The sequence below is a fragment of the Peromyscus californicus genome, unplaced genomic scaffold (assembly GCF_007827085.1).
Source record: "Peromyscus californicus insignis strain IS unplaced genomic scaffold, ASM782708v3 Scaffold_14__1_contigs__length_90479793_seg_2, whole genome shotgun sequence".
Taxonomy (NCBI): Eukaryota; Metazoa; Chordata; class Mammalia; order Rodentia; family Cricetidae; genus Peromyscus; species Peromyscus californicus.
Window position 1 is genome coordinate 73,213,519 of NW_026294436.1, and position 23,699 is coordinate 73,237,217.

At 39.4% G+C, this 23,699-nt stretch overlaps 1 protein-coding gene across 1 annotated transcript in view; it reads left to right on the forward strand.

Annotated features, from left to right (window-relative positions):
* Positions 1–23,699, forward strand: part of Ush2a (usherin) — a 706,426-nt gene that overhangs the window by 134,525 nt on the left and 548,202 nt on the right. The window contains exons 11-12 of the mRNA XM_052737975.1: positions 11,575–11,770; positions 15,370–16,008. Coding sequence (XP_052593935.1) covers positions 11,575–11,770; positions 15,370–16,008 — 835 coding nt within the window. The remainder of the gene's footprint in view (positions 1–11,574; positions 11,771–15,369; positions 16,009–23,699) is intronic.

Below are 23,699 nucleotides of genomic sequence, written 5' to 3' on the forward strand. Positions count from 1 at the left end.
TGCTGCCATGCTCCTGAACAAGTGAAAAATCCTTAGGTAAGGAAAACTGCAGCCCATTATGACTTTACCTGTATATTATCCATGGCATGCAGTAATAAACCTCATTGAGCCATCATATTGTTCTCATAAATGAATTTAGAACACTGGAGAGAAACATATAGTTCTCAGTTCACTTTGTAAGGACTCCCTACCTCTAATCCCAGAGCCCCACAAAGCATTAACAGAAAACACCATATGAATATCCCATATGAACATAGTTGTAAAGTATCTCTACAATAATTATTGACAAGACTCCTGGAATATAAACTATGCTAATGCACCATGACTGGCTGGCATGCACCTTGGGAATGTAAAGTTACTTCACTATTTCAAAATCAGTTGAAATAATATATCAATTCAATTATGCATTTTAATTAATATAATGTAATAAGCCACATAAACACAAAGAGAAGTCCCTTATAACATTCTCAATAAATTGTAAAAAGCTTTTAAAAATATTAAAAATGCTTCCATGATAAGAACTTTCTCTAAGATGGAAATAAACATTTCTCAAGCTGAAAGCCTTCTGCATATGAGCCACTGTGAAGAGCTACTTAATAATAAACACTAAATATATTTTCAACCTAAGATCAAAAATGAAGGAAATACGCCGGGCGGTGGTGGCGCACGCCTTTAATCCCAGCACTCGGGAGGCAGAGCCAGGCGGATCTCTGTGAGTTCGAGGCCAGCCTGGGCTACAGCGCGAGATCCAGGAAAGGCGCAAAGCTACACAGAGAAACCCTGTCTCGAAAAACAAAACAAAACAAAACAAAAAAAAAAAAAAATGAAGGAAATATATTTGCTCTCACAATTTCTGTTTAAAATTGTAAAAAAAAAGACTAATGTAGAGAAAATTTTTAAAATTAAAAAAAAAATCAGAACTATCCAAAGAAAATGAAGTTCCTATTGGCACAAAACCAGATAGTCATGTTTATGAGTTTCTTTGAAGGTATCATTTTCCTCCCCATATTTTCATTTCCTCCTGTGACATGTCCTCCATAAATTCATTTAAAATGGCCAAATCACATAGGTGTACTCAGTGTCCAGAGGCACTTCAAGCTAGGTCCAGAAACTCTGTGACCCTCACTGGCATTAGGAACCTGGAAAGCTCTGCTGAGTCCACACCATGGCATCTAGACTTTGTTGAGTAGGCAGTTGGTGGGAAACTCTCATAACAAAAACCTTGCCCAGAATTGCCATTCCTTGGAAATACAACTTTCACTTGATGTTTTTATTGATTTTTGTATTTTTACAGAAAATATGTCATTTCCTCTTTACCCAAGGAACTCTCTTCTCACCACACCTCACTGAAAATACCACACAAGTGTCATTACCTGAATGGTAGTGACAGGGATGGGGAGATGGCTCAGTTGGGAAGAGCGCTTGGTGTGTGAGAATGAGTTAAGTTCAGATCTCCGGTATCCACCTAAAAAGCAAGACATAATCTCACATAACTGTAACCCCTGTGCTGTGGAAAGTGGGAACGGGAGGATCCCTGGATCTTCCTGGGCACCAGACTAGCTCCAAGTTCAGCGAGAGACCCTGCCTCAAGGTATCTGAGTCACTTTTCTACCACTGTGAAGAGACACTATGACTATGGCAACTTAAAGGAAAAAAAAGAAACATTTAATCATGGTGTTTGCTCACAATTCAGAGGGTTAGTCAGTTATCATCATGGTGGAAAGCATGGTAGCAGGAAGGAAGAGATAGGCCTGGAACAATAGCCAATAGCCAAGAGCTTACATCTACTGCAAAATATGGAGGGATGAAGGGAAAGACAGAAACACACACGTACAGAAAAAGAGAGAGAGACAGACAGACAGACAGACAGAGACAGAGAGAGCAAGAAAGAGGAGGGAGAGAGAGAAGAGAGGAAAGGAGAGAAGAGAGAAGAGGAGAGAGGAGATTGAGCCTGGCATGTGCTTTTGAAACCCCAAAACCCACCCCTATGACATACCTCCTCCACAAGGCCACACCTCCTAATGCTTCCTAAACTGTTCACCACCTGGGAGCCCAACATTTAAATATATGAACCTAAGGGGGGCATTTTCATTCAACCACCATACAAGAGAAGAAGATTGTAAATGACAGAGCACCCAGTATCCTCCTCTAAGTTCTCTACACATGAACCCCAATGAATGTACACATGGCGTGCGCGCGCGCGCGCACACGCACGCACACACACACACACACACACACACACACACACACACACACACACACACAGCAAGCTCACTAAGGTCTCATTCTGTGTATAGTTTCTGGGTACTGATAGCAGTCCTGGAGGGGAAAGTATGTTTTCAGCTGGGAGAACTTGTAAGTTCCCAAGGCACAGTCCATACTCTTGCATATTAACTGAGAATTTGAACACACTGCATTCCAACAGAAACGTAAGAGATTTCCACAAGCAGAGCTGGCCATATTCTTCACACAGGAGAGAGCATTTTGAAAAATATCTTCATTGATTAGATGGTTTCTTTGCTTCTTGTCTAGATAAAAACTCTCCAAATTCTATTTAGTTTTCAGGGTAGGCACCCTGATCTTGAAAATTTGAGTTTGCTTTACTAATTCTTTCTTTGTTTGGCAACATCACCATTACCTCATTGGCTTTTAGTGAGTTCTGTGGGAAGATGTCATATGTAGACTATTGTTTCCTCTACCACCAGCCAAATGCGTGCTTATGAAGACGTTAGTTTTTGTCTTGTAATGACAGAAATCATGGGACATGCTGTGTTCACTTATAATCTTAAAGATCATGCTTCCTGCTTTAAGTAAAAGCATACCAATTTTTTGCACATCTACCTACACTAGAATCCATGTATGGATTTACCCAATACCTTGAATTTACTATGTTAAAAACTCCATCTGGGAATTGGAGAAGAGGTGAGAAAGTTAATAAGGGTAGGTTTGATTTGTTGTTGTTGTTTTAACAAGATTTTACTTTTTTCATGTTGTCACTAACGTCCTTGCCGAATTGGTTGTGACAGTTGTCACTCAGAAGTACATAGCCACTATTGCCACATGGCCTGGGACACGGGCTCTCTTGTCCAAAGTTGGAGAGCCCTGGATGTAATCACAAGGTTGCATGTAAGACCTTTGGCCATTGTCACTGCTGTGGGCGAATTCCATGCCAACAGCTGCAGCACTTGGCTGACTCTGCCAGTGTGCTGTCAGCTCCTGACAAGTGTCCCTCATGCTGTTCCCCTTTGGTGGGTCTAACACCCTTCCTGTTGCTGTTATGGACCTGCAGCCTGGCATTCAGGGTAAATTGAGAATAGGGACTGTGAGCACAGCTTTTGGTGTAAGGGATTCTTTCTGACTGACTTTCCAGAAACCACACTACTGTCCTAAAGTTTAGCTTCTTTTGCAAAAGGAAGATCAGAGATTGAAGATGAGGCTCAGTGCTAACAAGCATGAGGAACTGAGTTCAAATCCCCCTCAGAATATACCAAAAAAGCTAGACATGGCCACAATCACGCCTATAACCTTAACATTGTATAATGTGTAGTGGGGTGGGGTAGGGGAAAAGGGGGAGAATTTCTGGAGCTTGATGGTCATCAGCTTAGCTCCAGGTTCAATGAGACCCCCTGTGCCAAGTGGTAGATGGGTGCATATCACAAGGACACACACACACACACACACACACACACACACACACACACACACACACACACGAGATTAGGATGTTCTCAGAAATGGTCAAGCCACCACCATCGTTGCTGTTGTAATACCTCCATTGTAATGGGCCATGGGAAGGAAACAGAGAGTAATTAACTGTATAAAAATAAGAGGGTCTGGGTTTATTTACCAAACTAAGTACCTTGGAAGAAGCCAGGCAAGGTATGTGCCTCAGGAATGCCATTTTAAGGAGGAGTATTTTTGTTTCATATGTGTAGGCAGACATGTCTTGTTGCATGGATTGTACTTGGCGTAAGACCTGAAGAAAATAGTTATGTGACAATCTGAGGCGAGAGGTCCAGGTGACCCTTGTCTCAGCCTCCCAGATGTTGACATTGTAGGCATGAGCCACCACAACCAAAACCTGTAGGTTTTGAGTACATATTATCAATGTGTACTTTTCAAACAACGCTCAGAACTTGCTATCTATATTTCCTTGAGAAAAAAAGTAACTATAATTATTTTTTCAGTCCTTCTAAACTCCTTCTGGGCAAATTTTTATGTTAATTTGTCAATCTCTAAAGGAGCCAGTATGCACTCCTCCTGTACTCTAATTTCTTCTTATTGGACACCCCAGGGTACCCTGTGCTCCTCTTATTTTGTCACTATGCAAATTCTGTTACTGTCCAGAATTTCCCTTTAAGAAAGTGATGTACTGACGGGATAGTTGAAGATCAGGGATTCTAGTTTGGATGCCTTCTAAATCTAATTTTTGAGCAGTTGAGAAATTGTGTGAGACTTTGATTCATGCCATTTCCATCCCTTGGAATTACAAGCAGAGGTACCACATCCAAGCTCTCTCTTATTTGGGTTCAAAGCCCAAAGCTTACGTAAAATATCTGAATAAATGTTTCCCAATACAACTCCCTCCATGATATGCTAAGTGTTGCCAATAAATTCCTTCTGACTTTTTTCATCTATCTTCCTTCAAATTAGGTTACAGTGTTTTATTTTCTGCCTTGTTTTAGTTGAAAGGGGTGTTAGTTTATAACCCTTCATGCAACTTCTACTTTCAACCAGACAGAAACTCAATTTATTTCCCACCCGAAGAAACCAAAATGTAGACAAATTATATTAATTGCATGCAAGACCTTGAGAGTTAGATAATGAAGAAAATGCCCCCTAGGCATAGAGACTAAATTCTGTAGTTTTACAATTTCCACAGATAGCTTCCTTGAAAGAATGTATATACCAAGCTGCAGGAAAGGAGCTAAGGATTTCAGGAATCCAAAGTAGTTAGTGTTTCAGAAAGACAAGAAGAGTATAGAGGGGTCATGTCAGAGGTTAACAGAGTATGCTCTGTAAGTCTTCACATGAATGTTGATCATAGTATGTGTGAAAACCTGGGGAAAACACCATGGGGGGTCGTTAAGGATGAGGGAGCAGTCGTGGAAAGCCAGGATGCAACAAAGTAGACCAACACATTCGATGGTGAGAATTTATAATAATAATAATAGTAAAAACAAACAAACAAATAAACTAAACTCTTTCAGAAGCCAAGCACATGTAGAGTTTTCAGGCAAATATATTACAATAAACATCATAACTCTATTCCAGATGTCTCAAAAGCTACACGGAAAGTAGAGGGTTAGAAAATAAGACCACAGAAGAGAACACTGAAGTGTATGCAATGTAACACACGCTGGGTGTAACTGATAATAGATTTTCCATTGAAAGGAATATCAAGAACTTAACATCTTAGCAACATAAATGAAGCATAGAGAAAAAGATGACTGAGAAACACGAAACCAGCGTGAATGAGCTGCCATGCAACTCTATAAGACTTTATGCAAAGCCGGGCGGTGGTGGCGCACGCCTTTAATCCCAGCACTCGGGAGGCAGAGCCAGGCGGATCTTTGTGAGTTCGAGGCCAGCCTGGTCTCCAAAGCGAGTTCCAGGAAAGGCGCAAAGCTACACAGAGAAACCCTGTCTCGAAAAACCAAAAAAAAAAAAAAAAAAAAGGCTTAATGCTGAACTTAATTCCCTGGAGGAGAGGAGTGGGATAGAACAGACAAAAATATACAAAGAAATAATACTTAGAAATTTCCAAAATTGAACATGAAACCATAAAGTCACAGAGCCAAGAAGGTCAATAAAACACACAAATGAGAAATACAAAGAAAACTACAAATAGGAATATAATCATCAAATTCCTCAGAGCTGCTGATTGTGTCTGCTAGTGATAAAAACAAAATATTAAAGTGTCCTAGGAAAAATACATAATACATTCTGAGGAATAACCATAGAATGACAGCAGACTTCTTCTAAGATAATTCAAGTGAGAGGAAAATGGAGATGTAAGACAAATTGCTAAACAGTCATATTAATAAAAAACCTGGAGCCAGGTATTGGGGTGAAAGCTGAAAGATCAATAAGCAAGCCAGCCATGTCTTTCCTCTAGGAAATCCTCAGCCCAAGAGAGAGCTACTTCCTGTATACTTACACCAATATACCTTTCTGTGCCCTGCCATCTTACTTCCTCTCTCTGCCCAACTATACACTTCTTCTTTCCACCCAGCTCTATCACTTCCTGTCTATCTATACAGACCTCCAAACCTCTATGGTTAACTAGCACTGGGATTAAAGGCATGTACCACCACATCTGGCTCTGTTCCCAGTGTGGCCTTGAACTCACAGAGAGCCAGATGGATCTCTACCTCCCAAATGCTAGGATTAAAGGCACGTGCTACCACTGCCTGACCTCTATGCTTAATATAGTGGCTGGCTTTTTTTTTTTTTTGATCCCTAGATAAGCCTCATTGGGGTGCACAAATAAAGCATCACCACATGGAGAAATACAGAAAATGCAGAAAGAAATGACACAGCTTAATTGCATGTCCATGGCAGCATCTTTCTGAGGGGGAGATGAAGTTCAGTTGTACAGTATAGAGAGTTACAGTCCATTGCAAGCAAAACTGCACCATACAAAACGTTTTGTAAAAGTACTCCAGAGGAAGTAAAATATTCCATGTTCCATGGATCCATATAGAGACAGAAGGTGCTCCAAAAATGTTAACAACTAAATGTGCATTTCCTGTACTTTAACTCTCTCTAAGGGGGAATGGAGAGTTTGAACAAAATCAACACCACCTTAAAGAGTTTGCAACATGGAAAAGCATATGGCAATGGTAAAAAGGGAGAAGGGGAAGGGTTAGAAGGTTTTTATCCTATGTGCAAAGTTAATTCTCCGTGTAGGTGGACTGTGTAAATATGTACAAGAAAATATTAAAATCATAAAATAAAACTTACATTTAGTAAGCCATTGTGGACATGAAATGGATTCAATAAATTACCATGATAAAAAATTAGGAAAAAACAGAAGCCCAGGAGGACTAGGTGAATAGGAAGAAGGTTGTGGTGAGATTTAGGCCATAGCAATAACAGTGTGAAAGTTCCACATTCTAATACTCCACTTATAAGTGAAAAGTTGGAACAACATGTGAAAATGAGATCTTACAAACTGAGCATATGTGGCATACAGGAAATATAGTTCAAATAGACTGAACATATAGTCTAAACGTAAGCTGTGGGAAAATATAGCTTGCCAACAAGAATTGAGGAAAGCTGAAGTTCCTTTACTTTAATATCAGAAAACACATATTTTACTGCAACAATTTTATGGAGGATGCTAAAAGCAATTATATATTGGAAAGAGAATTGTTTCCATTTTAATAACATGCCCTACCAATTCTTAACATTTGTGTGCCAAACAAAGTAACTATATATAGAAAGCAAACATCAATAGAACAGAATGGAAAAATAGAAAAACCCCCAATTTCATGCAAACACATCAATACCCCTTGTCTTCAATAACCAAAAAAAGCAAATGGACAGAAAATCAGTAAGCATATAGATTAGAGCAACATTATCAACAAAGCTGACCTCATTGGCATTGACTGAGAACTCAGTCCAACAACAACTGAGTATTGCATCATGGTTTTGAAGTCTATGGAAAACATCTACCAAAATGGACTAAATTCTGGGCCATAAAACACCTCAATAGACTGTAAATTATTAGAATCATAGCAAGTGTGTTAACTGATCAGTTAAATTATAAATAAGCAAGATATTAAGAAACATGCCTAAATATTTAGAAACTGACCTACTTATAAATAATCCAGAGATCACAGAACAATCAAAATGGAAATCAGGAGCCAGAGACAATGGTTCACACCTGCAGTCCCAGCCTTTGGAAGGCTAAATTTGGAGGATCTTGAGTTCAAAACCAATTGAACAATCTAACAATTTTTTTCTACTTTGAAAAAATGTAAAGGGGGAAATATCAACCAAACTTATCAGAATGTTAGAATGTTGACCTAGCAGAACTTAGTGGGCTATTCACAGTCCAAAAATGCCTTCTAGAGAACATTTCAAAGAAAGAGCCCACATCTTTTAGACCTGGAAAGAATGTGACCCAAGCCAAGCTTATGAAAGCTGTTTCCAATTTGAGCCAGAGCTTGTAAGTAGGTATTATTTTTCTTCGGTTAATGTGTCTAGAAGTGTTCAGAATCAAACTGATCTAGACAGTGTTTTAAGCCTTGAAGAGCAGAGAAATGACCATAGCCTGAAATATAAGGATATGTTTTTGTTCTTGTTGTCTGTTGTATCATTTTATCTGTTTTTCTTTCTTCCTGGTACTAGGAATCTCAATAATAGTTGGCCACATGATTGTAGTGATTACACTGTTTTTCTCTCAACCTGTTTGACAGGGAAATAAAATGGGAATTAAGTGGTGATCAGCAGTGTTATATATGATAACTTTTGCTGCCTAAGGTACTAAAACTTTGGCTGGAGAGATGGCTCAGTAGTTAAGACTGCTTACTGACCTTTCAAAGGACTCAAATTCAGTTCCCAGCACTTATGTTAGATAACTCATAACCTCCTGTAACTCTAAAGCCAGAGAGATCTAATGGCTCCTGCCTCTGTGGACATCTGTACTCAGGTGCACATATCAATATATAGACACACAGACATACAGATAATTAAAAATAGAATAAATCTATAGAAAAGACATTCAAACATTTGAATCTATTGTTTGCCTCAGAACTGGACCTGAGAAACTGGCTTGGCCAAACCTTATTGAGATCTCTCAATTGTCTATGTAGTTGGATGACCTAGGAGGGACTCTTGTATCTGGTGACTGTCAAATGGACTGTTAGCTGGAGTGATAGGAATGAAGACAGTGTGGTCATTTCACTTCTCATCACATGTCCACTAATTTCTTCCCAGGAGCTTATTCACAAGGCAAACTCAGAGCCTCAAGTCCAACATGAGGACGTGAGTTCCCAGGTTTATATACATGTTCAAGTACAACTATGGAGCATGCTTGTTAACATATTGGCCAAAGAGAATCAATAGGTGAAACCAAGAGTATATTTTCCCCAAACATCATGGAAACTGTATCAGTTTGAAAGTGTTAGCCTAAGTCAGAATTGTTCCCTATAGCTTGGCTGCCTTCCAATTTGTTATATCACTTAGCCTGACTCCTAATTTGTGGCAATTTTAATTTAGTTTTTCAAATGCTGGGATTCCAGGTATGAACCACAAGCATGCTTTGCTTAGAAGTATATTTTAAAAGGGAAGACAGGATCTTCTTTTAATATATAAATGGAAAGGATTAATCTGAGATAGTAAGTGGGTTTATGGTACCTCACTGCTAAAATGTATCTGCAAATGAAATGCTTGGAATAAACTATATTTTCAGCTAATTTTGAAGTAACTGAGTCAAGTTGATGGTTTTATATAATTATAAAGCCTTATGCCATTTTCTTTTCAAATTACATTTTAAGGTATGGCTGCTGTGGGATGTTCTGTATGGCAAATGTGTTGCTCTGATTGGTTAGTAAATAAAACACTGATTGGCCAGTAGTCAGGCAGGAGGAAGTATAGGCGGGACAAGGAAGAGAATAAAGCTGGAAAGTGGAAGGCTGAGTCAGAGACACTGCCAGCCGCCACGATGACAAACAGCATGTGAATTGGCTTGCCACAAGCCACGTGGCAAGGTATAGATTTATAGAAATGGATTAATTTAAGCTGTAAGAACAGTTAGCAAGAAGCCTGGTATGGCCATACAGTTTGTAAGCAATGTAAGTCTCTGTGTTTACTTGGTTGGGTCTGAGCGGCTGTGGGACTGGCAGGTGAGAGAGATTTGTCCTGACTGTGGGCCAGGCAGGAAAACTCTAGCTACATATGACCAATTTGGTAGAATTGTAATTTGCGTGTATTATATAAACATTTTTTTTATCAGTGAGATGAAAGTAATTATCTTAAGAATTTGTGCCAGAGTGGCTCACATGGAGAGCATTGTTTTGGGTGACAAAATACTTTGATGAAACTACAGGCAGTAGTTTATATTTGGGGGAATATTGTGTAAAAAGTGATGGTAGTCATGTGTGAAGATAAAAGCAGACATGATTTGTGGGTAGAGCAGAAGAAGAAAGAAAGCACACAATAGTGAGCATGTAGAATATCGAGCCCAGGTCTTCACACACTCCTGAAGACCTCACCATTAGATTTAAATATCTAATTGACACTGATAAGACATTTAAATCAAGCACTTAACAAAATGTACAATAGATGAAGTTTTGATCCAAAAGGCATTGATTGTTTCTTCCTTTGTCACTCTCTGTTGCTCTTGGTCTCTAAATGGATACTCTTGATGCGTGGGAATGTCTACGATTACTTGACAGACACTAGGCATGTGCCCAGGCTTCTGGGGAACTTGCTGCCTATTTGGAGAGGAAGATTCACACATGTTAAATACCAGCAAGAAGTTGGGCCTGAATTACTGAGTGATATCCTTGAAATGGTGGCAGTAGGCAAACTAGGTAACCGGGGGACCTTTGCATTTCATAGTTAGGTGCAATACATGCATACCAATAAATGACAGTTATTTTTGAAATAAAAGTCATATCCTTCTATTAGCCAATTACATAGTTTCTATGAGGTTAAGTAGGCAGGGAAGTGTGAAGTACAGCCAGATACAAGGTAGCATTCTCTAAGTGCCTGCCCATATTTCTATGCTCCCTGTCTTGGATATTGAAGTCTATCATCCACACTCTAGCTAACACTAGAATTTTCACAACTTAGGTATTTTTACATTGATTGTCTTGTTTTATCTTGAAATGATTCCAATAAGACCTCTTTCTCTTAGATGAGGAAAGATGAGGCAACAATGATTCTTTTAAATCTTTAATCTGAAAGCCCTTTTTCAGATATTTGAAACCACATGCATAGCTGACAATAATATTAGCTATCTATGACATACTTCCTATGAAATGATACCACAAATAAGTGAGAAAACATTTGAAGTATTCCTCAAAGAGGAGTGGGTAAAGATGCATATCAGGGTGAGTTTTCAAGGCTGTGCTGTTGTCTGTAAAGGACTTTAATAACATTCACACTTAATGGGAAAGTCTCATCATGGTGAGATTTTTTTTTTCTTAATTTAAACACTCAAATGCTCAAAACGGATTTGGAGCAACTAGACAGTAAATGAAAAGGGTGAAACCAAGGGCTGGAGTTGTGAAGATTAAATTAGCTGCTGGCTCTCTTCTATTTTCAGGACTTGCATGTCTATATTCTGATTTCTTTATATAGTGCTTAAATGCTTAATTCCCCATTTCCCTTTTAGTCATCTAGGACTGACTTCCATGGGTCTATTTTCATTCACTTCGAAATTGTCTTCCTGCTGAAGCTTCCCATGTTTTCTGTCATGAGGGGCACAACCTGATCACCTTCTTGCCTGTTTAACATTTCAAGATTTTTTTCCCCTTCCCTCCCTGTCTTGTATCTAATGAGCAAATTATCTAAAAATAGATGTGTTCATCATTCTACAAAATGTTGTATCTCCTGTAGATTGGAGGCCAGTGTGATTGTAAGAGACATGTGTCTGGCAGACAATGCCTTCAGTGCCTGGATGGATTCCATGACCTGCAGGCGTCGGATCCTGACGGCTGCCGCCCCTGTAACTGCAATCCCTCTGGGACTGTGGATGGAGACATTACCTGTCACCAAAATTCAGGCCAGTGCTTGTGTAAAGCGAATGTTATTGGTACGTGTAATGCACAAGTTTACAGTCACATCTCTATTTCCATCTGGGGAAGAAGAAAAGCCTCTATTTGATTTCTTAACTGAAGGGTAAAGCAGATTTCCTTGCTCAAGTCTGGGGAAAAAAATAGTTTGTATGAAAATAACTGTCTAAAAATGACTAAATTAATAATTGTATCAAACTATAGTTTGAAGTTCTGTTTAATCAACCCTTTAGAAGTTTTTTTTTATTCAGTAGATGCATTAGTTACACAGACTCAACTAATAAGTCATAGAAAAATATAATTTGCCTGCTGCATAGATGTTTCTTTTAGAAAATTAGCACTTTTTCAAAATGTTTTACACTTAATGAGTTCTAAGCAAATCATTTCCCTGCTAGTTTTAATAGACTAAAATAAATGGATTTTTTTCAAAACATTCTGTGCTAAAGGGTACTTTGTGATAAATCTTTCCATTTTTTCTATTATATTTCTTTGAACTGTCCCTATGAAATGCAAAGCAAGTCAATATAATTCCACACATCATGTTTATTGCTAGACTTACTTATAAAGGGTCACATAATTTTAATTTTGTAATTCTGTACCAAGCTGATTATAATAAACAGCGAGCTTTGGTGTTATTTATCATTTTTTATACAAGACATGCTTTTTTGTTTGTTACTCCCACAGGTATTTTTCAGAAATTAGATTTGATTATAGCAATTTATTACATCCAGCATTTTTGAGGGGAACCACCGCCACATAAGGACAAAATTTATCAAGTGCCCAAAATGCACCACGTACATAATGTACTTTGAAATTTTGATGTATGAGAATATTATGAACAGAAAGTTTTCTGATGAAGTGCACCCTGTATTTTAACTGAGCATGCCCTGGTTCCTGTAGGAAGTTTAAAAAAGACCTTGGAATTTCTATTGTCACCCAAGACACCAAGTCCTGTGTGGTTTTACTGACACTGACCTGAACTTCAAAATAATAAATGTGCCTAGCAGTGATATCTACACCACACACACACACACACACACACACACACACACACACACACACACACACGTTCTTACATATAATTCTGAATTATGTATATATTTATGTTATATAACCCAATCTATTTTGTTCAATCCTATATATACAAAACTTCACAGCTCTGGTATACAAACATTTTAATTAATCTAATTAAAAGGTGATGGACAGGTCTGATGACATCACATAAGCTCCCTCTGGTTTAAGGAAAGATTAGATAAAAGTGTGTAACATTATCTCTACCTTTATTTATGGAAAGTACACAAACACTAACTTAGTAAGAAAATCTGGCTGATTTACGTGGGGGTGACATGTAGAATTCATTCCAAGTGTCTTTCTTTGTTCTTGGATATGAGACATGTTTTAAATTCAAGATATAGAAACACATGTTAAACCCAGGCCTTTGTACACAATGCAGTGGGGCTTCTCTCTTTCAGGAACACCTTTCCTGTGGTAGTTAGAGCCTAGAGCTTGAGAAGGACACTTTAATCACCTAAAACTCATCATGACCTCTGCCATTTCCTGTTGTCATCTACTCATTTTGTCAACTGCTGCAAGTAGTGTCCCACAGGAAAATATAAATATGTATTTTGTGAAGATTAAATCCTTGCTTTAGCAATATTATAAATAATGATTTCTAGAGTAATCCCTGCAAGTGAAATACTTTTAATAAAAGCAGGAACTTGACGTGAATATATATTTTCCTAATAGGATTAGCAACCATCCTCATTGAAGATTGCCTCGTTAACAGGAACACACAAAAACCCTGAAAACATGAGGGTGTGTTGTATACATTTCAGAAGGCAAACTGTTTGAGTTAACAAAACTGTTAAATCTTACTAATGATTCTATCACCAGTAAAATACATTACCACCAATAATTTTATTAAAGTAGGTCATTCATCTAGAATAAAAAGGGAGAAGAATGTGAATTAAATGCCAAGTGTGCTAAGTCGGCCGCACTTGTTAGCTCCGAGTGTGATGCCCTGTAGGCCTCCGTGAGTATCGTTAGGGATAGATTACCTGTCAGGAATATGTATGGCATATTCAAATAAGTACTGTGCATATTTTTAAAACTGATCTGATATGAATCCATGTAGACCGATTTTAATAGTTCAAAATGAGTCATAATTCTTGTTAACAATACAGTTATTTTTAAAATCTGCAGCAATCGTGGTCCTTTTTTATTTTCCTTATTGAAATTAAATGATATGCCTTAGGTGAGCCATTCATCATTGTTAAAGAACTTGCCTTCTATTGGAGTTTGAATGGATTTTTGTCCATATACATACAAATGATGCATTTTCTTCCAGCTTCAGGCTGCTTTTCTCCATATCAGTGCATGAGTATGTATTTGACTCTTGGTTTAGGACTAATTTTTTATTACAATTATACAATTGTAATTTGAAATAGATGTCTCAATTGATTCAATGCCATGCAGTCAGGTATTTACATTCACAGATATACAAAGAGTCTGTCCAAAGGGAAGGGGTTTGTGTTTAAACATCACTGTTGATTTCTTTAAATTCCTTTTCTTGGCAATGTCCTTGTTGAGACTAACCTAAGTTGTCAGAGGTTTCAGTTTAGGTGACAAAACATTTTTCTCCATTTGTAAAATGTATGTACATGCCCCTCTAAAGAGAAATAACATAAGGATCTGAGTTTGCTTCATGCCTAAACAGGTGTGTTTTGAATCACATGATTTGACAAGCAGTGAGCTTGCCTTATGAGCCAAGGCAAGCATAATTCATATTAATTGAAAATGATAAAATATAGAGTATACAAAGAATCAAAATAAAAATTGCTCTGGATAAGTTGTAGTTATGTTAGGCATTTAACTTTATCACAGCTGAAAGTAAGTGTGCATGTGCCTGTCACCAAGATAGTTATCACACAAAGGTTTACTTTTTCTTCTCCCTCAGCTTTTAAAGGTATAGTAGCAAATAAAAGCTCAGTATACATGGAATACATTCAGTATACATTCAGTACACCATGGAGTTTTGATATGTGGACAATTTCTGAAAGGACTGTTTGAGGTTATTTGTAGTGAAAAATATTAAGTTTGATTCTGTTACCAGCTTTTACGTATACACTTTAGTACAGTTTGCCACTGTAACTCCGGCCATGGTGATAGAGAACTGAATTATAGAACCTGTTTTTTTTTCTGTCTAGCTGGTGTTTCGTACTTTGCTTACCCTCCTAGAAAAATCTTACTAGTTCCCTTCAGGAAATTTTGAGTTTTTGAAAAGTAACTCAGGTGCCATGTGCATGTTTATTCTCCAAAGCCTATTTTACTAAAGTAGTTTTGATATTTATGGAAGTAGGAAAGAGTCCCATGCATGCAACAGAAGTAATGTGTACCTTCTGCATTTTATGTTGCATTGATTAGCAATGATATTCCTCAAAGCACACTGCTTGCAAGGCCACATGTGAGAGCTAACTTAGTACTGCCATAGTGTGTTTCGTAAACGACTGTCCCAGAGTGGCACTCTCTGTGTTCGGGATCTCTGCTAAACGTTACCCTTCAGCCATTTTCCCCGCTGCTATCCCAACTCTCTCACCCTTCAAATGTGTTTTGTTGGCAGGGCTTAGATGCAATCGCTGCAATTTTGGATTTAAATTTCTCCAGAGTTTTAATGATGATGGATGTGAGCCCTGCCAGTGTAACCTCCATGGCTCAGTGAACCAACTCTGCAATCCACTTTCTGGGCAGTGTGAGTGCAAGAAAGAAGCCAAAGGACTTACTTGTGACACTTGCAGAGAAAACTTCTATGGGTTGGCCGGCAGTGCTTGCAAGGCCTGTGACTGTAGTGTGACTGGCTCCCAGGCTGGGACCACCTGTGACGCGGAGACAGGGCAGTGTGTCTGTCAGTCCAATGTCGGAGGGAGACAGTGCGATCAGTGTCTGGAGGGGTACTTCAGCCTACAGCAGAATTCCTTCCTCTGTTTGCCTTGCAACTGCGAGAAGACTGGGACAGTCAATGGCTCTCTGTTGTGTGACAAATCAAGTGGGCAGTGTCTTTGCAAATCAGGAGTAACAGGTCTGCGCTGCAACCAGTGTGAGCCTCATAGGTTCAATTTGACGATGGGCAATCTTCAAGGGTGCCAGGTGTGTGAGTGCGACTCCTTGGGGACATTACCTGGAAGCATTTGTGACCCCGTCAGTGGCCAGTGCCTATGTCTGCCTCATCGGCAAGGAAGAAGGTGTGAGCAGTGTCAGCCAGGTAGGAGACCTACCCCTTTTCAATGCAGTGACTACGGGGGACCCCTTTGTTTCTGGTTGCAGCTCCTGAAGAGTGTACCTCCAGCAGCATCGTGACATTCATGTCATCCAAACAGAGCTGCTTGACCTGCTTGAGACAGTCTTGTCTGTGCACTTGCTGTTTGTGGGGGAAGGGGACCTATTTCCAGAGAGAGGCATGTTATAATTTCTTACCTTGATGTGGGTGCATTTTTAAACAATTGAATGATAAACAATTGAGAAAAGGGGTAATTTTTCCTAAAGAAAGGGAATTTGACCTAATTATCTGTACAATATCAAATATCTAGATGATGGACCAAATTTCTAGAGGAAGTTGACTGATAAAATATTTAGCAGGAAAGGGATGTGTACTCTGATGTTGTAAGGACACATCTAGAATTATTTTTAAACAACATTATATAATAAAATAGGTAATTCCTGCTCTCACTGTATAGAAATCTATCTTTCCAATTGCTTCCTGATGAGAGTAAAGATCTTTGCCTTTTTCTATACTTTATAATAAATTGATCACTTTAAGTATGAGTAGTTACAGAACAGCTGGAAGCTTTGTTGATTTAGGAAATTGACAGGTGTTAGTTCTTCTCCAGGGTCTATGACATTCTGTTTTGTTTTTGTTTTTTGTTTTCAAGACAGGGTTTCTCTGTGTAGCTTTGCGCCTTTCCTGGAACTCACTTGGTAGTCCAGGCTGGCCTCGAACTCACAGAGATCCGCCTGACTCTGCCTCCCGAGTGCTGGGATTAAAGGCGTGCGCCACCACTGCCCGGCGTTTTTGACATTCTAATCATGGGTCTTTGGCTAGGTTTACAGTAGCTTGCCTGAGTTCCTTCCTATTAAGCTGGCCTTGAGTCCAGGGAGATAGCTGTTGGTTACCCCCAATATGTAAGTGCCACTGTAGCACCACTGGGGACATCTTGCCTGCCCAGCAAAGAGAGATCATTAATTCAAGAGGGGTAGGGGAGGACATGAGATGGGAAAGAAAGGGGTGCATATGATGCAATATAATTTCTTGCTCTTGTGTGGCTTTCTGAAAAAAAAAAGGGCTATGGGAAAGAAGCAAGATTGAAAAAGCTGCTTAATTAATTTGCGATCCCATGTATATGAAAGTCAGGAAAACACAAAATTGGAAGAACAAAGCTAAGATTAGGAGTTCTCAGGAACTGGGCCTTGTGGAAGGGAACAGACTGGAAAGGGACACCAAAAGAGCTTCAGATCAGCTGGTACAATTTAATGGCCACCTTTGTCAAAACTCATTGAAATATATAAGTAAACCTAGAAAATGCCACTTTAAGAAATATGCTTCAGTAAAACTGAATAAAAGGAAATTTCTCTCTCCCCGCCCCAAATTGGAATATTCTTATTCTCCTTTCTTCTTCCTGCTCCCCTCCTTCCGTGGATATTATGCCACATGTGTTCCTGAAGTTGCTTATGATCTGTGCTCAATTATGTAGATGGACTTAAAAGTCACCTCTCTTTTATAGTTCCAAGTTGGGAGAGTCTAATTTGCTTCATTTCAATAGGACATGTACCCCTGAGCTAATTCAGCTTGGCCAGAGATGTCAGGACACAGAACATGAGCAATGTGTGCAGGGATCTGCTTTAGCTTGGTGCAAGGTTTGAGTGTCCTGGGAAGTAATGTTGTGGAGAGCCGGGCCAACAGGCTGAATGCAACTACTGCTTCTGTTTCTTTTACCCCTGGGCAACCTCTCAAACGTGCTGTCTGTTGAGGTTTGGCTAACCCAAAGTGATTTTGTGTTCTTTCTTTTACAAATATTTTGCTTTAAAAAGTTGTCTCTTTTTCTGAGTACCATCTCCTGCATGGTGAATACACACGTTCTGCATCCTTTCTCAATGATGAAAGGGGATCTAACAGGTCTGATGCTGTGTATTTTGACAAGTATCTTTGGTTACAATTAAATGTTTCATTCAGACTGAATTATACATATACTGAGTGCCACCTATTTCAAGAAACTTTTCTAATTTTGGATTAAACTCTGAAATAAAACCTTCTCCTTTTGGTGAAGGTCTGATGCATCATCCAGGTATTTTGACATTCTTAATAACCCTGACTGTGATTTTCTGAGTGTTCTATGTGTTATGTCAAAACAGACATAGAGACATGTAAGCAAAAGCTAGACAGAAGAAAGAATAGGCCGTTCTTTCCCTATGGTCTATGGACACCTGCATCATTTAGGTCCTTGGTTAGAACATCTCTGATCTTGAATTTTGTCATGGTCCTCAGCAGAGTGCCTCATCGTTTCATCCTTCACTCTTGTCTCCCGTTCTGCTTTTTGCCTTCATGCTTTCTCTGCCATGCGATGCTCTCAAAGCACCGCTGTGGTTACATATAACAAAAGGAATCTGCTCTGTGCTCATCACTGGAGTGCGTTCTGGGTTGACCCACAGCTTTACTCTGTGGACTCATTCAGCTGTAGTTTTCTGATGCTTTCCTATTCACACACCCTTTTCAGAGAACCCAGCCAATTCTGGTTTTGGTTGTGCGGTGTGTGTGTGTGTGTGTGTGTGTGTGTGTGTGTGTAGAGAGAGAGAGAGACAGACACAGAGAGACAGAGACAGACAGAGAGACAGAGAGAGAGAGAGAGAGAGAGAGAGAGAGAGAGAGAGAGAGAGAGAGAGAGAGCTGGCTGGGCAGACAGCCCCAAAGATATTCCTGTCTCCATGTCCCTAATGCTGGAAGTACAGGTGCATGCTATCACATTTGGTTTTTAAACTTGGGTTCTTATACACTGATCTCAGATCTTCACACAGCATTTCCCCAGCTCCCAATTTCTGTTTGTCGGAATACTTTTTGGTTCATTCTTTGGTTTGGTTCATTCTTCTTTTTACTTCTATTGCCAACCAGTATAGGATACTTTTGCTATTGCCCAGACTGCTAATTACTAAGTATCATTTTCTTTCTCTTAGAATTAGATTGAAACAGAATTGTGTATTCAACATGTATAGGGTTGGTTTGTTTCTTCCAATACAATTTCCCATTTAAAAGATTACCTAACTCCCCATCACTCATTTAGTGAACAAGAAATATTTTCTAAACATTAAGTATCAGTGTTTTAAAAGGCAAATTAATTCAAACCTCTATAAATATATAATCACAATGCATTTTTGAAAATATGCTAACATTTATTTTATATGCTGTTTATTATTTAAGTCTGGAGAGAAGTTCATGTTCGAGAGCTCATGATGCACATCTCACTCCAAGTACTTTAGCTGTATTAGTTATTTTTCTGAAAGTTGTGTGGATCTATAGAATTAGAGTCAGTTAGAAGACGACGCATTCCTTTGGTATAACACACTTTCTTTATCCAGCTCTTATCTTTGGCTCATGTCTATCTCACTTCCTAGAACAAGGTCTCAACATCAGTGCTCCTCTGGAGATACCAGCCTGTGATTATAAAAGCTGATTGGAACTGTAATACTCCTCAAACACCAAATTGCTTATGCTGAAATTTTTAATGTGAATACTGTAAATATCTTAGACTAATCAAAGAATATTGTATTTGTGCCACCAAGTAGAGTTTTCATTGAGTGTCAGTGGATGGGGAGAGTGGTAGAAGACAAAGTTACAAATGCATCCATAACATCCCCCTGACAACAATGATCTACAGAACTTCTGTGCCATAATGTCCCCCTGACAACAGCGATCTGCAGAACTTCCATGCTGCCACATTCTCTAGTACCATGGTCAAGAGGCCATGGTGCTTGCCAAGGAGAACACACATATTTCCCACTCTTCCTCAGTGTCACCCACTGCTCTGAATGTTTAAACGTCTCAGAATAGTGAAGTGGATAGGCATGTTTGTACTGAACATGTAAAACTCACTGATGAGTGATCACAGTGGAACCAGAAGCCACCTTGTGGGGGAAACAGCAGAGTTTGGCATTTCCTCTTAGGTTTTTTTTTTTTTTTTTTCTTTTTTTCTGTTTCCAGTTTTCCCTGTTTGAGATTACAAGCACCTGATCACAAGAACAGCCCAATCAGCTGCTCTTGTTATTATACAGCTCCTGATTTTTTCTCAGGCTCTCCAACTAAGGAGACTCCTGCCCAAGCATCCTCAGTATGTAGAGCATTGGACTGTCTTTGTGCTTATGTGAGTTGAGTCAGTTGACCCTTGTCCCAAAGACATGACACTCTAAGAAGTGAAATAGGCACAGAGTAAGCCAAATATAAAAATGATTTGTTATGATCATTATGTTTTCATTATAGTTATGATGCCTGCCACCTGCTCTCCTTTAAAGGGGATGGCAATGTCCCTACCCTTTGGGAAGGAGTTTTGTCACATCTCTATCTAGGTAAAAAACAAAAAGGAGTTAGTCTCCTAAAAGTTAAGCAACCAATATCAGTTAAACACCAAGCAAGCAGGCCTGGAGGGAGAAAAGAGACCAGGGTCAGGTTTGGGTAAGAAAAAGATGGAGAGTGATTTTCCAGTATGTTCCTTTTTACATTTAATTTTATGTTTATCATGATCTTCACAGGCATAATTTTTACAGACCAAATAAAACATAAAGTCTTGTGATTTAGAACTGAAGTCCCCCCCAAAGCCCTCTGCTGAGCTCCACCACACTCAACTATCTGTGACTTTTAGTCCTTTCCTAATATTTTAAAATTCATTTTTAATATTGTCAATCTATTGTTCTACCTTGATATGCTATTTTAATTATATTTGTGTGTGTATGTACATGCATGTCCTGTATGTCTGTAAGTCAAAGGACAACTATTGGGAGTCAGTCCTCCCCTGTATGAGGGTCCTGGTGATGGATTCATGTCTTCAGGCTTGACAGTAAGTGTCTTTACCTCTGAATCATCTCCTCAGTCTTGACTTTCTTGAGTTTAGAAACTCTTTGATCAGCCCATGAGGACTTAGTTCCTCATATGGGTCCTAAGCATTTCTTTTCCTGGACCTGTTTGTATTTAGAGCTGACTATTGTGGATCCTTTAGATCTACTTTTGAACAAGCCATATACACATTACACTTCTTTTCTTGAAAAAATGATTTGCCTTTGTATTGTTTTCTAGAAAATTGCTTAGGCATTTTTATGAAGCAGACTCTGTGATTCAAGACATTGGCCCATTTTTTTTTTAATTCCAAAGATTGACCACACACTCTGTTTTTCCCTGGAGATTCCAGTTTGCAGGGTTTCAGGTTCTTGGACTTTCTGTTCTGATTTAGGCAGAATCTCCAGTCCTTTCCCACAGCTGGAGTCCACAGCTCACCTTTGCAGCTGCCTGTGCTGGGTCCTGGTTTTCATACGTCTCTGTCTTTGCTTGTCTTGGTATATTTCTATGAATAGTAGAACACATGCTTCAGCAGCTTCTGAAAGAATTCAGAGAGGAGTAATTGTATTTTGTATTCCTGGAATGGTCTTTATTGCTTGAAAATACCCAACTAAAGAGAGATATATGAAATTTTATTAGTACTTCAAATGATTTTCATAAAAATAACATACCATTTGTTGTATTTTTAAAATGGTGGGAAGGAGTCACACTATACAACAGGGTCCACTTGGGAGGTTTATTGAGGGGAGGGGAGAGAAGGGGGCAGAGAAGGGGCAGAGACTGGTCCCTGGGGATGAGAGCAAAGGAAGAGGAAAAGAAAGAGACAGGAGGTGTACAAGGCCTGCTTTTTATAAGGAAACGTAGTGAATGTGCACGGGGACAGGGGTGCTCTTAGTGACTGCAGCAGAGGCATATCCTGTCAGGACCTAAGGCAGGCCAGTACAGATGCCTAAATGCTAACCCATTGGCTTTAGCTGCCCTGCCATATTTTTGTCTTCCCTATCTTTCTAGAAGTTTCTATCATTTCTGTGTATCTGGTTTTGGAAAATTTCAGGCTGGTGTACTCTTCGTTTAATAATTCTGGATGCTCAGTGAACCATTTTTGTCTGCGGGTGAGTATTCTTTTGTTCCATGGAAATCTACCCAATAGATTTACTGCAATATATATGTACTGGTATTTGACCAGATAACTGCTCTCCAAGCCTGGCCAAGTTGAGGCATAAAATTATCTGTCATAGACTGCCTTTCTCCGATCTCCCTGTTGGATGCAGCACGCCACACCTGCTCTGACAAGTCTTCTCTCTCAGGTTTAACTTCTGCAGCTAACCCTTCTTATCTTCTCCTAAAATGTCAGAGCAACAACCTCCTCTTTGGGGGAGGGATAAACTATACCCTGTATCTGACTGGAGAGATTTGTGAAGCCTTGAAGTCCATCCTTTTCTTTCTGGGTTATACAAGCTTGGTCAACATGCTTATTGTGGACTTTCTCCTGACAGTCCTTGTTTTTCTGCTCTCAGATGTCTGTTATCGACTGCTATTCCCTTTTAGAAAACTATTTTCATTTGGGGGATTTGGGGAAAGGAAAGATTGCTCAATCTACTATGTTTAACTGGCAGTGCTGCCCTGCATTTTCTGGGTTGTAATCTTGTCATGTCAAATCATTATAATCAGGCTTGACTCCTCTTTCTCCCAGAGCTCCCGGCTCATCCATCACAATCAGTCCTGAGGGCTTTGGTGTATCTAGATTTTGACCACTTCTGAACACTCCCACTTACTCCTCTGTAGTCTAAGCTACTTTTTCCTGTACTATCCAAGTGAAATCCCAAACTCTCCCCTTCTCTGTTTTATCCTTCTTCAAAGACTTATGGCTATCCCATCCTAGAGACAAGTGCTCCCCAAAAGTCAACCAGATCTTGTCAACCCACCCTCCACTGACTTTCCAGCATAGTGAAGCATGAAGTTGGTGGGTTTCATGGCTGCATGGCCTGCATGGCTGCATGGCTGCATGGCTGCATCGCCTGCAATAACCAGAGGTTCTCTGACTGTATTGTGTCTCTCCAATCAAGTAACCTCCCTGGGACTCTGCATTATTGCTCACCGTTTTCACTCAGGCGTATGGTACAGAACCTCCATAAATGGCGATCCATAAATATTTATTGAATGAGTAATTATGTGTAAAAATATCTCAGTTGCCTTTGCTTATTTTTAGGCATGGGAACAGCAAAGGCCTGTGGAAATGTCCTTATACTTCAAGATGATCATTTTCCTATCTGCAAGGAGGAATGATAGCTCAAATAATGTGCATTTTTGAAATAAAACAAGATGCAGTATTCATAAGTGCATACCATGAAAATGGGGCAAAGCGTAAGTGGGGTGATTGTAAGTTTTGCCATCCTCTGACTTCAGAATTTCCACTTTGATCTTTGTGTTTTGGGGTTTTGTTTCTTACAATGAAGCTTGCTTGGAGAACACAAGCCCTCGTATGAAGTAGACATGTTCACCAACAGCTGTCTCTGGGCACTCCTCCTTTCTTCTGGATAGCCGTGAGTCCAAGATCCTATACCATAGGGCAGGAGTGCATGTGGGTGCACGCTACCAACAGGACACAGAGAGAAGCTCAGCTGGGAGGACACATGCTCGCAAGCCTAAAGACCTTGCCTCTTTCTCTTCCGTGACTATAAATATAAATTGGCCCATGCTAGAGGGCTCCACGTAGATTCCTGCCCCACTTTCTTAAAAAGCATCATTGAGGAAGGTTTGTGTAATGAAATCTCATGTATTATTAACCTAACCTTAGTACGAACGTACAAGGAATGGGCTTAATTCAGCTGAAATTTATAGGCAATTTGTTAACACAGCGA